The 15,169-nt window shown below is 37.3% G+C and overlaps 1 protein-coding gene across 2 annotated transcripts; it reads right to left on the reverse strand.

The window, feature by feature from the left end:
* Positions 1 to 893: 893 nt before the first annotated feature.
* Positions 894 to 14,747, reverse strand: LOC308702560 (uncharacterized protein). Of its 2 annotated transcripts, none has more exons than XM_081385513.1 (3): positions 14,409 to 14,747; positions 12,083 to 12,259; positions 894 to 2,152 (listed from the first exon to the last, which is right to left on the reverse strand). In XM_081385513.1, the coding sequence occupies exons 2-3, from the start codon at positions 12,135 to 12,137 to the stop codon at positions 1,194 to 1,196; spliced, it is 1,014 nt and encodes a 337-aa protein (XP_081241639.1). In that variant the 5' UTR covers positions 12,138 to 12,259; positions 14,409 to 14,747; the 3' UTR covers positions 894 to 1,193. The 2 variants fall into 2 exon arrangements, with proteins under 2 accessions (XP_081241639.1, XP_081241640.1); XM_081385514.1 differs by lacking the exon at positions 894 to 2,152 and adding an exon at positions 7,259 to 8,933 and having other exon boundaries at positions 14,409 to 14,690.
* Positions 14,748 to 15,169: the final 422 nt, after the last annotated feature.

The raw sequence follows: 15,169 nt of genomic DNA on the forward strand, positions 1-15,169 counted from the left end.
TAACTCAATTTCTCATCATATCTTGCCTTGCAAACATAGTCTAATGTGTCCCTGTAAATAACCTTCACCTTGTCGCCAGGTTTGGAGGAATTTGTCATTGTTCTCTCAACACAAAAGAGTCAAAAATACTTTATATTAACTGGCTTTCTATTAATGCAGCACAGTGGCTTACTGACAGCTTTGACACACAACATGGCGGTGCGCCGCAGAGGATATTGGGTAATTCGCGAAACGGAAACCCATCTATTAGACATTCTCTGGGCGAATTCCGTTTGCAAGCGGCACAGCGAGGGTTAATCAGTCATACGTCCAGCATCGACAGCCAAACGGTCCCCAATGAAGAAAACATCTGCGTCAGCCAGCGAACCTCTTCTCGATACTGTCTTCTCTCGTCCAGCAGGCAAACGATGTGTATGTGATCACTCTCACGACCGGGTGACATTAACGTTACTGCAAAACCACAAGCTAATTTAGCCAAAGAGGCTAACAGGCTTAAACTCACGTCACAGTCCAAAAAACACACACCTCCGGTGGTATTTCACTTTCCCTCAGTCACAAACTCCTGCGCAGAGAGCGCGGTTTCTGATAAAACAAATTATAGTCCAACTTAAAGCGTTAAGCCCACAAACTCTGTGTTATAGCAGACTAGCCCTCGTGCTCAGTTTCCTTTTTTTTCCCTTTCCCCGCTTCCCGTTTCCGTTCTCGTCTCTCGCGGGATTTCACATAGTTCAACAGGATACTTTATAAATCACTAAATCTCTAACATTAACAGATTGATAAGTGAGCTTCTCTTACTGAATGAACCATCCTCAAAACATTTTAAAGAAAACACAACACAACTGTTAAATTACCAGGCACATCTGAACAATACAGAAATAATTAAATGATAAATCTTCGTGCATATGCATTAAACACTTTATCAAACAAAATACAATAACCCACATATTTAAGAAATAAGACAATAAATGAATATTGATCAGACCCACATATTTCTGAAATAAACAAAATAACAAAAGGACTGATACTGATCAGGTCATTACAGATACATCACCCATACAAGAGAAAGATGTGCACTAGGTGGCGGTTTTTAGCTTTTTTATAAAGGTCCTGATTTATGTTATTGAGTCACGTTTGACGAGGACGCAGCATTGTATTTGGAAGAGCTGGATCTGAAGATGAATTCAAACATTATATCATGATTTCAGACATTTGTTTTTTGTATGATAGAGTAGAGAACCTGAATGAGTGAAACTCTTCCCACACAGAAGGCAGTGATACGGTTTTTCTCCGGTGTGAATCCGCTCATGTGATTTCATGTTTCCTAACTGACTGAATCTCTTCTCACAGTGTGAACACTTATAAGGTTTTTCTCCAGTGTGGATCAGCTCATGTGATTTTAGAGATGATGACGTACTGAATCTCTGGTTACAGTGTGAACACTTATAAGGTTTTTCTCCAGTGTGAATTCTCTGGTGCTGTTTCAGTTCAGCATTTGTAATAAAAGTCTTTCCACAATCAAAGCACATGTGATTCTTCACACCACTGTGTATTTTCTGGTGTAATTTTAAAGCACTCAGGTGATTAAAACTCTTTCCACAAAAAGAACACACGTGAAGCTTCTCCTTAGTATGAACTTTCAGATGGTCCTTCAGCGTACCTGCCCTAACAAAGTTTTTACCACACTGATCACAGTTAAATGGTCTTTCTCCTGAATGATAACGCAGATGTGATTTAAAATAGCCTAATTGTGTGAAACTCTTCCCACACTGCTCACATGTGTACGGCTTCTCTCCAGTGTGGATTCTCATGTGTTCGTTAAGGTTTCCTTTTTGTTTGAAACTCTTCCCACACCGATCACATGTGTACGGCTTCTCTCCAGTGTGGATTCTCATGTGTTCAATAAGGTGTCCTTTGTATGTGAAACTCTTCCCACACTGATCACATGTGTGCGGCTTCTCTCCAGTGTGGATTCTCATGTGACGTTTAAGACTTTGTTTGCATGAGAAACTCTTTCCACACTGAGAGCAGGTGAAAGATTTGTTTGATCTTCTTTTCTGTGAGTGACTCAAAGATTTATTTAAGATTTTTTTGACATCATGTTGTTTCTCCTCCGCTTCACTCAGTTCTTTGCTCTCCACATTCTCCTGCAAGTCTAAAATGAAAGAAAAAAGTTTTCTGTAAATCATAAAAAATGTCAAAGAGAGAAATGTGAAGGGGGAAAGTGAACACTGATGTAACAGCAGAAAGTAGACAGATGCTGTACGAAAGTTATAACTGCGCACAGATAACAGCGTGAGTCCTGATTTTCACCTCTTCTTCTGTGTTTAAAATGTGTAAATTGGCAAGACAAAACACGCCCAAATGATACTTTTGGCAACGGTAACTTTCACTCTAAAATGGTAAAACTTAGCAGTTAATCCACGAATCACGTGTGCCGAACCGTGGGGCCTGTCCCATATGGATCACAGATCAACTATACGATCCATTGCACCCCTAATAATTAATGAACACACTTATCATCATGATTGCTTACCAAATTTTACCAAAGATGGAGAAAAATGCTACTCCAGTGAGTAAACTTGTCCCTGTCCCCAAACATGTTGGTACTCAAAAGCACTTCCCTCCACGTTTTCTGGTGCGCATCGTTCATTTTTACCACGTGCACCAGTTATGTATGTGCACCCCTCACTATAAATTAAAGTATTTGGTTAATTTACGCAAAATTTGCTTTCCTGTTTCCTATTAAGGAAAAAAATGTATAGTTAAAAAATTTTTTTTAATTTTTTTATTATATGTTTATTTCTACAAATGAATAAAAAAAATTCACTATTTACAACAAAAGTTTAGTAACATGGTTGCAAAAATTATGAACCAGATGTAAAATGTAATATAAAACCTCTTGGATAGTATTTAGTTTGAGTGTTGACAACTAGGGATGCACCGATACCATATTTTCATAAACCATCCGATATTCCAAATTCTTAGTATCGGCTGATACCGATCCGAAAACATTGCATTTTTTTCTTGATAATTGTAGTATATCTATAACTCTGTGTGTGGAACTGGTTACTAAACACATTGCACTAAATACACACATTACTTATTATAGAGAATTATAGAGAAAAACAACAAATGAAAAAAAAATTATCAATACCACAACACAAAATATATTGTAAGGAGAGTGTAATTTTTCAGCACCAAAAAAAAAAAAAAAAAAAAATTGGTGCACAGTAATTTTATAATATATAAAAAAACCTTTATTAAAAAAATAATTTTATAACATTATGAAATGTTAAGTTTAGTGGGGAATATTGTTATAAAATACATTCTTGAAAAATGTATATTACATTAAGATTTTACTGCTTTACTACTTTAAGGCTTCACTGAAGGGGAATCAGTGTGTGGTAGGAGGAGCAGATCTGCCCAAATAAAAAATAAATCATCAATTTTTTTTCACAATTTTACACATTGTATTTTCAGCTATCAAAATGTACAGTTACTGATTTTTTTAAACAAATTTATATTTTATGTTTTTTTATGTTTTGTCAGTGAATGTATCTACTTTAAACATTTTATGTTATCTTATTTTTGTTTGCACTGTGAATAAAATGACACAGACCTGTAGAAAAACATGAATAAATATCAGAATGAAAAGAATCCAAATATTAAAGGAGCTGTATGTAAGAAATCCATTTCAATTAATCATAAAATGGCCCTGATGTGTCACCAGACATTAAGAAATCATATTCATTTCAAATACTTATATCACTGACAACAGTAGTATGGCTAGGATATTGTCATTTAAAAAGTGGACTTGCAGCCCTCAACTGATGTTGATGTTGTCATTTTGTGTTTTGGCCTGATGCGCCTCCCTCCACCTATCGACCAATCACGAAGTCAGTAGTGTTTCGGGATCCGGGTTGCCAGCTCTGTTACCTGTTAGGGTATACCTACCCTAACTCTAGTCGGATAAAAATGTCTAACGTTACTAAATCAAACAGACCTCGTTATAATTCAGAAATTCGTCGTGACAAAGTCCGAAATAAAAACAGAATTTGTATTGGAGATGCTTTTGAAAGATGGAGACGGCTGAAAAAGGAGAAGAATTTGAACACAGACGCGACGTTGCTAATTTTCTCCTGGACAGGTAAGATTCATCTATGCTTGGCTAACTTGTACTTGATGTCAATGGACATTTCATATATTCATGACAGTCGAACAAAGTTATGCATGTTCGTGCAAAGTAACGTAACATTAGCTCACATGGACGTATTAGCAATGCATTATGGAGCCCGTTTCTCTGTCATTATGCGGAGACGCTGAGGAAAACAACAGAGACAGAAGCCTAACTTTACCTCAGAAAAAAAAAGATTCGTCATTCGTTCTTCACGTACAGTATATCGTGGACTTAGTTACTAGGGTTGCCAACTGTCCCGAATTAGGTGGAACGTCCCGTATTTTGGGCCTAATATATTTGTCCCGTGCGTGACCTCCCATGTCCCGTTTTTTGACAAGCTGATCTAACCACTGACTGATACAATAGCAACAGCAGCAGTGCTGACCACGACACTTGAGAATGATCACCGACACCTGTCATCATCCAATCACAGTTTTTTTTAATCACTGTTTTTAGACAAATCATTGTTTGATTTGCGAACATAATCCTTTGCTGTCTGGTTGCTTCCGCTTCAAGCCGGACTCGTCTCGCGCTAACGGTAATAACCTTTTACTGTCCACGTTTTGATTTCGGCAAAACAATTTTGGCGAATGCAAACAACGTGATTATTGTTCATGCCATGAGTCTAACATCCAGCCACGCAAGAAAACATGTAATCTACCTGAAGGAATAATATGCTCAAAAAACATTTCTGATTATTATTAATGTAAAAAAAAAAGCCTTAGAAAGTAAATAGAAAGCTTTTGTAACATTAAAAATGTCTTTACTGTCACTTTTGATTAATGTAATGCATCCTTGCTGAATAAAAGTAGGCAAATACTTTCTTTAATTTTTTTTCCAAAAAAATAATCTCCCAAACTTTTGAACTGTAAGCCTATATAATGTTAAAAAGCTTTCTATTTTAGATAAATGCTGCTATTTTGAATGATGGTTCGTTTGTAATGTGATTTTTTTTATGTATGACTTTTTGTATTTTATGTATGAATTAAATACATAAATAGGTAAAGCAATACAAATGTGTCCATGTCTGATAACCTTTTAAACACATATTTAACTGCAGACACTGAAATGATGTACAGTTTTGAGTGTCTCTCATTTTCCTATAAATAACCACGATTGTCCTGTATTTTCCTTTTCTGAAGTTGGCAACCCTATAAGTTACACATGCTGCAAGTTGACCTGTATGACCATTGAAGCAGTCTACGTTTCTGCTGAATCCTGCAGCTTATCTGGCAACCTCGAGTCAGGGGGGAGGGGGAGGGGATACACCTCTCTACAGTATTTTTAAAGTGATTGCAGTACCAGTTTTGGCCACAATCCTACATACAGCTCCTTTAAGAAAATGTAAGAATAAAAATACAGTAGGATCAACTAATTCAGAAATGAATCTACAGATTAATAAGCAACAAATAACACATTTAGATTAATTTGTATTAATTGTTTTTAGTTTGTAGTCATTTAAAAAACACTGTCTATAACAAAATAAATTGTAGATTTCAAAAGTGGTGATTATGCAGTTTGTCTCAGAGATTTTTTTAATAAAAATAATATTTTTGATACATTTTAGTTGGGTTTCAGACCTCAGCATAGTACTGAAACTGCCCTTCTTAAGGTGACCAATGACTTGCTTTTGTCCGTGGATTCTGGGAACTGTGCTGCCGGATCTGAGTGCAGCCTTCGATAGTGGATCTCCTTTAGCATCTGAGTCTGTGGGTGAGCATTAGGGGAACTGTATTAAGGTGGCTACATCGTATCTACAGGAGAGAACCTTCTATTTCCTCCACTCGGCCCATCATCTCTGGGGTCCCTCAAGGTTCTTGTCTCGGCCCTGTCTTCTTTTCATTATATATGTTACCTCTGGGATTAATCGGTCAAAAGTATGGCGTGGCATACCATTGTAATGCCGATGATACCCAGTTGTATCTTCCTTTGAAACCGAATGACATCTCGAAATGGTCAGTGTTGCTTGACTGTCTGGACGAAATAAAGCTGTGGATGGCATTAAGTTTCCTTCAGTTGAATGAATCTAAATATGAAGTGATGATTATTGGCCCACCAAAGCTAGCAAATCAGATTGCATTTTACTTGAACCCTTTAGCCTCTAATGTTAGTACTCAGGGGAGGAACCTTTGTGTGATTTTTGATTCCGAACTGAAATTCGATAAACAAATAAACACTGTGGAGTAGCTTTTTTCAATTGAGGGGCATTGCCAAATTGAAAGGCTTCCTGTCTTTTAAAGATATGGAAACGTCCAGATTGGATTACTGTAATTCTGTTTATTTGGGTTTGTCTAAGAAGTTGCTTTCACGGCTGCAGCTGTCACAGAATGCTTCGGCCAGACTGTTGACTGGCACCATGAAATATTCAAGTATCTTTCTGGTGCTGGCTTCTCTGCATTGGTTCCCTGTTGAGTATAGGGTACAATTCAAGGTCCGTTTAATGGCTTACATGTCTATATCTCGAGTTTGTTACAGCATCATGTTGCTGCTAGACCACTAAGATCCTCTCAAAGCTTAATTTTAAATGTTCCAAAATCTAGGTTGAAAACTAAGGGAGATCGGGCCTTTGAGGTAGCAGCACCGCGTCTTTGGAATAGTCTCCCTTTACACATAAAATCCTGTGATTCCATTGAGTGTTTTAAATCTAAGTTGAAGACCCATCTCTTTTCTGCTGCTTTTAATTGTCCTTAGCTACATGTGGTTTATTTAGTGCTTCGTTTTGTTTTATGGTGTGTTTGTCTATATGTGTTGTGAGTTTGGGTCTGTAAAGCACTTTGGTCAACTAGGGTTGTTTTAAAACATGCTTTAGAAATAAAATTTGATTGATTGATCGATTGAAGCTGGTCCATGGTCAAGTTACAGCCATTTTGCTCTGCAATGAGCACCACTTCATTTTTTTGCGAACATGCACTAGATTTAAAATTTTGTGTATATACAGTGGGTACGGAAAGTATTCAGACCCCCTTAAATTTTTCACTCTTTGTTATATTGCAGCCATTTGCTAAAATCATTTAAGTTCTTTTTTTTTTCCTCATTATTGTACACACAGCACCCCATATTGACAGAAAAACACAGAATTGTTGACATTTTTGCACATTTATTAAAAAAGAAAAACTGAAATATTACATGGTCCTAAGTATTCAGACCCTTTGCTGTGACACTCATATATTTAACTCATGTGCTGTCCATTTCTTCTGATCATCCTTGAGATGGTTCTACACCTTCATTTGAGTCCAGCTGTGTTTGATTATACTGATTGGACTTGATTAGGAAAGCCACACACCTGTCTATATAAGACCTTACAGCTCACAGTTCAGTGTCAGAGCAAATGAGAATCATGAGGTCAAAGGAACTGCCTGAAGAGCTCAGAGACAGAATTGTGGCAAGGCACAGATCTGGCCAAGGTTACAAAAAAATTTCTGCTGCACTTAAGGTTCCTAAGAGCACAGTGGCCTCCATAATCCTTAAATAGAAGACATTTGGGATGACCAGAACCCTTCCTAGAGCTGGCCGTCCGGCCAAACTGAGCTATCGGGGGAGAAGAGCCTTGGTGAGAGAGGTAAAGAAGAACCCAAAGATCACTGTGGCTGAGCTCCAGAGATGCAGTCGGGAGATGGGAGAAAGTTGTAGTAAGTCAACCATCACTGCAGCCATCCACCATTCGGGGCTTTATGGCAGAGTGGCCCGACGGAAGCCTCTCCTCAGTGCAAGACACATGAAAGCCCACCTGAAGGACTCCAAGATGGTGACAAATAAGATTCTCTGGTCTGATGAGACCAAGATAGAACTTGAATAGTCACGTTTGAAGAGGACACAGCATTGCCTTTGAAAGAGCTGGATCTGAAGATGAATTTAAACATGATTCATGGTCATGATTTCAGACATTGTTTTTTTGTATGATAGAGTAGAGAAGCTGAATGAGTGAAACTCTTCCCACACGAAGGGCAGTGATACAGTTTTTCTCCGGTGTGAATCCGCTCATGTGTTTTCATGTGTCCTAACTGAATGAATCTCTTGTCACAGTGTGAACACTTGTAAGGTTTTTCTCCATTGTGAATTCTCTGGTGCTGTTTCAGTTCAGCATTTGTAAGAAAAGTCTTTCCACAATCAAAGCACATGTGATTCTTCACACCACTGTGTCTTTTCTGGTGTAATTTTAAAGCACTCAGGTGACTAAAACTCTTTCCACACAAAGAACACACGTAAGGCTTCTCCTTTGTGTGAACTTTCAGGTGGATCTTCAGGTATTCTGCATTAAAGTTTTTACCACACTGATCACAGTTAAATGGTCTTTCTCCTGAATGAGAACGTAGATGTGATTTAAAAGCGCTTAAATGTGTGTAACTCTTCCCACACTGATCACATGTGAAAGGCTTCTCTCCGGTGTGAATTTTCATGTGAAGTTTAAGACTTTGTTTGTATGAGAAACTCTTTCCACACTGATCACATGTGAAAGGTTTCCCTGCAGTGTGGATTCTCATGTGTTCAAAAAGGTGTCCTTTGAATGTGAAACTCTTCCCACACTGATCACATGAGTGTGGCTTCTCTCTGGTGTGAATTTTCATGTGAAGTTTAAGACTATGTTTGTATGAGAAACTCTTTCCACACTGAGAGCAGGTGAAAGATTTGTTTGATCTTCCTTTCAATAAAAAATTTATTTTAGTCTGTGAGTGACTCAAAGATTTATGTCCTTTTTTGACATGTTTCTCCTCCGCTTCACTCAGTTCTTTGCTCTCCTCATTCTCCTCCTGCAAGTCTAAAATGAAAGTAAAAAAGTTTTCAGTAAATCATAAAAAAAATCAAAGAGAGAAATGTGAAGGGGGAAAGTGAACACTGATGTAATAGCAGAAAGTAGACAGACGCTGTATGAAAGTTATAACTGCGCACAGATAACAGCGTGAGTCCTGATTTTCACCTTTTCTTTGCATTTAAAATGTGCAAATTGGCAAGACAAAACACGTCCAAATGATAACCTTTCACTCTAAGATGGTAAATCTTAGCAGTTAATCCACGAATCACATGCGTGCCGAACCGTGGGGCCCGTCCCATATGGATCACAGATCAACTGTACGATCCGTTGCACCCAGTGCTCTTAAGTGTCACGCATTGAGCGTGACAGTCACTTATTTCGGTCTTTAGTCAAGCATTCCCGCCACACATTGTATTTCTCACGCGGAAAAACTATTTATAATATATTTAATATGCCGCAGCGCCCAACATTTCTCTGGCTGTGCAGCTCTCACGGTTCGGCAGGAATCAAGCACGTCGTGGTCGTGCCTGCCACGACGTATCAGACAATCAAAATAAGAAAAGGGCTACACAATAGCCAATCAGACAATAGCACTATTGTATCTGGGTAAGATTTAACGCAACAACCAATGAAACTAAGCATATCCTGGAATTGTTCACATGCCCGATAGTTTCGTTCACCCATAGAGAAAATCACTCCAAAGCTCCGAGCATCACTTTGAGGATCTCCTATTTTAATGTTACAACAAATTCACAACTTGTTTGACACAAATAGTGACTGCCGTTAGAGAATGTTTCCCAGATAATTAGCATCAGTTTTTCATGAGTGTGTAACTTAGCCAACAGTTTTACAGCCTGTTCACTGACAACACCTGCTCAGATAAAGTAATCTAGGCTTAGTCATATTTTCGTTACCACACGATGACTGACATAGTCACATTATAAACATCTCTCTCCCCAAATAGGCTTAATAATTTTATTAGCACTAAATAAATTAAAGTGTATTGCATAGTAGATATTATAGGTCACTTTTAAAATAATGTCTTTTATATTTGTTTTATATTTGTCTTTTATTATATCCTGGCCATGGATGCATTAATCATTGTATCTGTCTTTCTCTTTCAAAAATGTAAGGTAAAAAGCAATTAAGCATCCTCTCATTCACCCTGAGAGGAGAGTCCCCTAAAAAGACCAGGTTAGAGGATGCTGGCCCAGAGAAGGTGGCGAAATCGGTAGGCCCATTAGATGAGGAGACAGAGGAACAGACAGTGCAGGTCGAAGGCAACAAGTCCAAAAAGGCAACAAACACTTACAATAAACAACACCAGTCATAATCTCTTTGAATTTGAATAAATACTTTGGATTTGGTATATGAGCAATTATTAATAACAACAACAAAACACTAATAATAATGAATGAAACACCCCCATTCTCACAAACTTTTTATAAAATTAAAAACATTTTTTTTTTATGTTTATTTCTAGAAATTAATAAAATCATGTGAATGGGTGACCATAAGTGTAATTGAAATCTGGTAAAATGTTAAAACAAATTAAAAAATTGCTTTTTGTATTCAAAGAAAATACATTTATGAAAAATGTACATTACATTAAAGGAGTAGTTCACTTTTAAAATGAAAATTCTGTCATCATTTACTCACCCTCATGTTGTTTCAAACCTGTATGAATTTCATTCTTCTGCTGAACACAAAGGAAGATATTTAGAAGAATGTCAGTAACCAGACAGTTTTTGGGTCCCATTGACTTCCATAGTAGGAAAAAAATATACTATGGATGTCAATGGGACCCAAAAAGTCAGTCTTGTTACTGACATTCTTCTAAATATCTTCCTTTGTGTTCAGCAGAAGAAAGAAATTCATACAGGTTTGAAACAACATGAGGGTGAGTAAATGATGACAGAATTTTCATTTTAAAAGTGAACTACTCCTTTAAGATTTATATATACATCTAAACTATTTATAACATTTATATATAACTCTGGCTAGATAAGTAATTATATGCAAATCCACAGACCTTTATCTACAGATCAAGTATAAAATAGGGGGTATTGAATCATCTCGGAGTGAGTTTTACCGCGCTGACTGTCGTAAAAAAGTGACATGCTGTTTAAATGCTGAATAGAGGATGGCTGAGAAAGAGTTTCTGAAGAGTAAATATTAAAGCTGAAGTCGGCAAATCTGGCAGATTGAGTGGACTTAGCCAAATTTTTGAATGTTTAGCCTACAACTCTCATGCCCCTCCCCCACTACCAGCTAGCACTCTCCCATCGAGTACGTGCACTTCAGTGCGTGTGCACCAGATTTTCTGTGAACGTGTCCGTCTCTTCAGCATCGATCAACACCATGGACTCGGAGGTAGGCTAATCTACCCATAGATAGCAATAACCGAGGAATTGGAAGCTTGTTAGTAGATTTTCTCTCCACCATCACACTTCATACAATCCAACACACCTGGGAACTTCAGGCGTGTGCATGTGATATTGTAACGTGCGCGGGGGAGGGGGGATCTGTGGCGTGTGCACGAACTGTGATTGACGGTCAGATCTCACACGCTGATTGGACCAGAAGAACCGGGAGCGGTGGATTTTTGCAAAACAAATAACAGGCACCAGGTGGAGGTAGAAGCGCAGTTTTTTTTCTAGAACCAGCTGATTTATGTTGTTCTGTCAGAGCATAGTGTCGGTTTCAGTGAATATGATTTAAAAAATCTTGCCAACAGCAGCTTTAATCTGTCCAACACAACATACTGCACAAAAACGTTTCAGGAGCTTTACTATGCTTTTTTGCCTTTTGTGGAGCTTAACAGTAACAACCACGAGTACGAAAAGTATTGTATTTGTATCAGTCCTGTCCAAAAAATGCAGTATCGGAGCTGATAGATACTTAATATTGGATCAGTGCATCCCTATTGACAACCTATATAAATGTTTTATTTGAGTTTCAGGATATTTTCTACCCAGTTCATGGAAAGTGCTCTGTATGTTTTTTTTTTACTTTAACTATGTTATTTCACAGCTCCTATAGCTTTTCTTTTCTTTTTTGTTTTACTACAACCACAAAATCTGTTGAACTGCTGGAAGTTTTATAACCTTAATGATCTTCAGCATCATTAAAAAGAATCAAAAATAAACACCAACCTCTTTGTTCTTCAGTATCTTCATCTTTTATCCTGCAGAGTTCTGGATCACTCATGTTCTCACTGTCCTCAATCTTCTTCACTTGTAGACTGATGGGAATAATCCAGCATTTATTGGTGAACTGCAGTGGGAGGAGCTTCACTGAAGGGGAATCAGTGTGTGGTAGGAGGAGGAGATCTGCCCACATCAAAAATAAATCATCAAATTTGTTTTCACAATTTTACACATTGTATGCATTTATGTTCATCTATCAAAATGTACAGTTGTAATGGACATGTAGAAAAAACATGAATAAATACCATAATTAAAAAAATAATACAAATATAAAGAAAATGTAAGAATATACAGTAGGATAATCTAAACTAAAACTAACAGATTAATAAGCAACATATTTAGATGTATTTTTATTAATTGTTTTTTAGTTTGTAGTCGTTTTTACATAAAACATATCACTGATTAGCCTATAACAAAATAAATAGTAGATTTCAAAAGTGGTGATTATGCAGTTTGTCTCAGTCTGTTGACACCAGTGAAATGAGCTTTAAGTGTCAGTTTACAGGTGATTGAAGACATCAGCATAATGAATGAGCTGAAAACTATTAAACTATAGACATTCAAAATAGAGGCTTTTTAGCAGCTGTTAATAGTGACACTCCTGAAACAAGCTTTACAGATCAACAGCAGAGATCTGACTTTATTTTGAGTCAGGATATACTGAACTAAAAAAACCTGCTTTGTCATGTAATGGAAAATTTACCCTTACGGTCAGAGGTCGCCCAATTTTAGAACTTGTGAGTTTGTAAGAATAAACTCAGCAGGATTAGATCACTAGCAGAGAAACCTCTCCTTGTTTAGATAGGAGCCTGAAGGTCAATGTGGTGCACATTATAGACATCTTCAGTAAACACAAAACTCTTACAACTTTTCACAAAACAAATGCATACCTGCTCTCGAGCCCCAGCCCGACTAGCCTGTGCTTAGATTGTTAAAATAGGGCTCTCTGGATCTCAAAGTGCTGTGGTTTGTGTCAAGACACACGCAAACACTATACGAATGTTATAATGCAGCTAAAGCAAGAATCAAGGCTTCCTCAGGACAGCATTCTCGCAAGGAGAAGCGCAATTACACAACATTTCAAGATGAGGAGGTGCTCTTTTGGTACCATTTGGTTTGTTAGTCCGTTGGGTCGAATTGCTTTCACACTTCAAGGGAACTGTCCCAGAGTTCGTTTGCTATCGGTCCGAGACCACCTAGTTCAGGAGGTACAAAAATATACAAAAAAAAAATTGTATATGGAGTCTTTTCATTCCTCTTCTAATAAATCACCAATGTCTCTTATTATATGAAATCCTTTTAGTTTTTATACACTGCAGTCATGGAAAGTACAAATAAAATCTCTTTTGAAATTTGGTTTTGTCTTCATACATTTAGATTTCTGAATAAAGGTTTTGCCCATAATCAACACATAAGTGTTGTGCACATAAGAAAAGGAAAGATGAACAGTTCATGTCAACTTGATATACAGGCATTTTGTTTAAAATTAAACCGGTGTCTTAAAAACTCACTTGACAAATATATATATCATTAATTATTTTAAATGTGTTTGCTCTAGGGGCCACTGGAAAGCTAACTTACTGGTAAGCTCACAACTTTTATGCAATTAGCTTATCATAAACTTGCAAAATCATAAACTACAAGTATGGTACAGAAATGTAGGGTGTATAGCTCTATATTAGGCTAATATATAATTAAAACAAGATCAAACAAGTTTGTTGTGGAGGATTGTCATGAGGTCAATACCATCTAAGAGGAGGGATGGGAGTTCACATGATCCATCTGGCAAGTAAACAAGTGTTTTTAATGAAACATTTTTGGAATGGCATTTAAAACACACTTAAAATTGTTTGTGTTTTCAATATAAATTGTATTTAGTACAAAAGTCTGCTATATGAATACATGTAAATGCTGGAACGTGAACTACTTTCTGTGGTTACAGCCATTGTTTTTTTTTTTTGTGAGTGTGTAGCCTATGACTGAGAACTAAGATAATTGAGTGAAAATCTTCCCACATGGGCAGTATCTTGGATTAATCTTTGATGAGAAATTGAAAACAAATGTAAGAGTATAATAAATTGCATAACGTTAGGCTATGGCTAATTATGAATGTGAGGCAACCAAGAGTTCAATGTTGCATGTAGGCTAGCTAGCCTATATCAAGCCCTAATACACTCGAGTATAGAGTGTTGTTTCTCAACTGGTTTTGGCATCCCACTTCACTTAACACACATAACTTGTACAAATATCAATGATGAATAAACAGTGTTACCCTTTTCTCTTCGGCGCTCTCCGTCTCAGCAGCCGTATGTGTGTTCACTATAGTTACTCAAGTCCGTGCAAATAATGAGTAGACGAAGCGTCCAGAGTATGCTGCTTTAGTGCTTTATTGATCTCTTCGGCATGCATTCACATGGCTTTCAGTGTTGCAGTGATAAATACTCGGTCCATTTCTACTGAATATAACAATGGAAATAAGGAACATATATCTCCGCTCTATTCAGCGCTTCACGCGACCATGCGTGTTCCTGACTACAACACCCATAATTCCCTCCCGCGCGAACCACATCCAACTCCTGTAAAAAAAAAATCTTTTTTTTCTCACTGAGGCAACTCTACGGTGCCCCAGTAGTGCATAACACAACGCAATTGAAAAAGCAAACATAAGGTCACAACACAACGAAATAAATCCACAACACAATGGAAATGAGCCACAACCATAGACTGTAAAAAAAATAGGCCACAACACAACGAAATAAAGCCGCAACACAACGGAAAATCAACAAACAAAACGTGATTATTTCAGCATTTATTGGTGCTGTGGGAGGAGCTTCAGTGAAGTTGAATTGTTGTGTAGTAGGAACAGCAGATCTGCCCAAAAAAAGGGTCGTCTTATTGAGAGTGTTTTATTGTAGGATAAAATTCTTGAGATCAGTCTCAGGAGAAATCCATTCTTACACATTTTAAGCATTGTGTTTTGTTTATCCATCTACGAAAATGTAAAGTTTCTGGTTTTGCTTTTACCACAAATTC

This window comes from Scardinius erythrophthalmus (assembly GCF_964197995.2).
Source record: "Scardinius erythrophthalmus genome assembly, chromosome: 14".
NCBI lineage: Eukaryota > Metazoa > Chordata > Actinopteri > Cypriniformes > Leuciscidae > Scardinius > Scardinius erythrophthalmus.

Bases quoted from the DNA above. Each gene is read 5' to 3' on its own strand.
- LOC308702560 (XM_081385513.1), bottom strand. From the start codon at position 12,137: ATGAGTGATCCAGAACTCTGCAGGATAAAAGATGAAGATACTGAAGAA. The intron at 2,153-12,082 runs GTTGGTGTTTAT...CTTTCATTTTAG, and splicing joins AGATACTGAAGAACAAAGAG to ACTTGCAGGAGAATGTGGAG.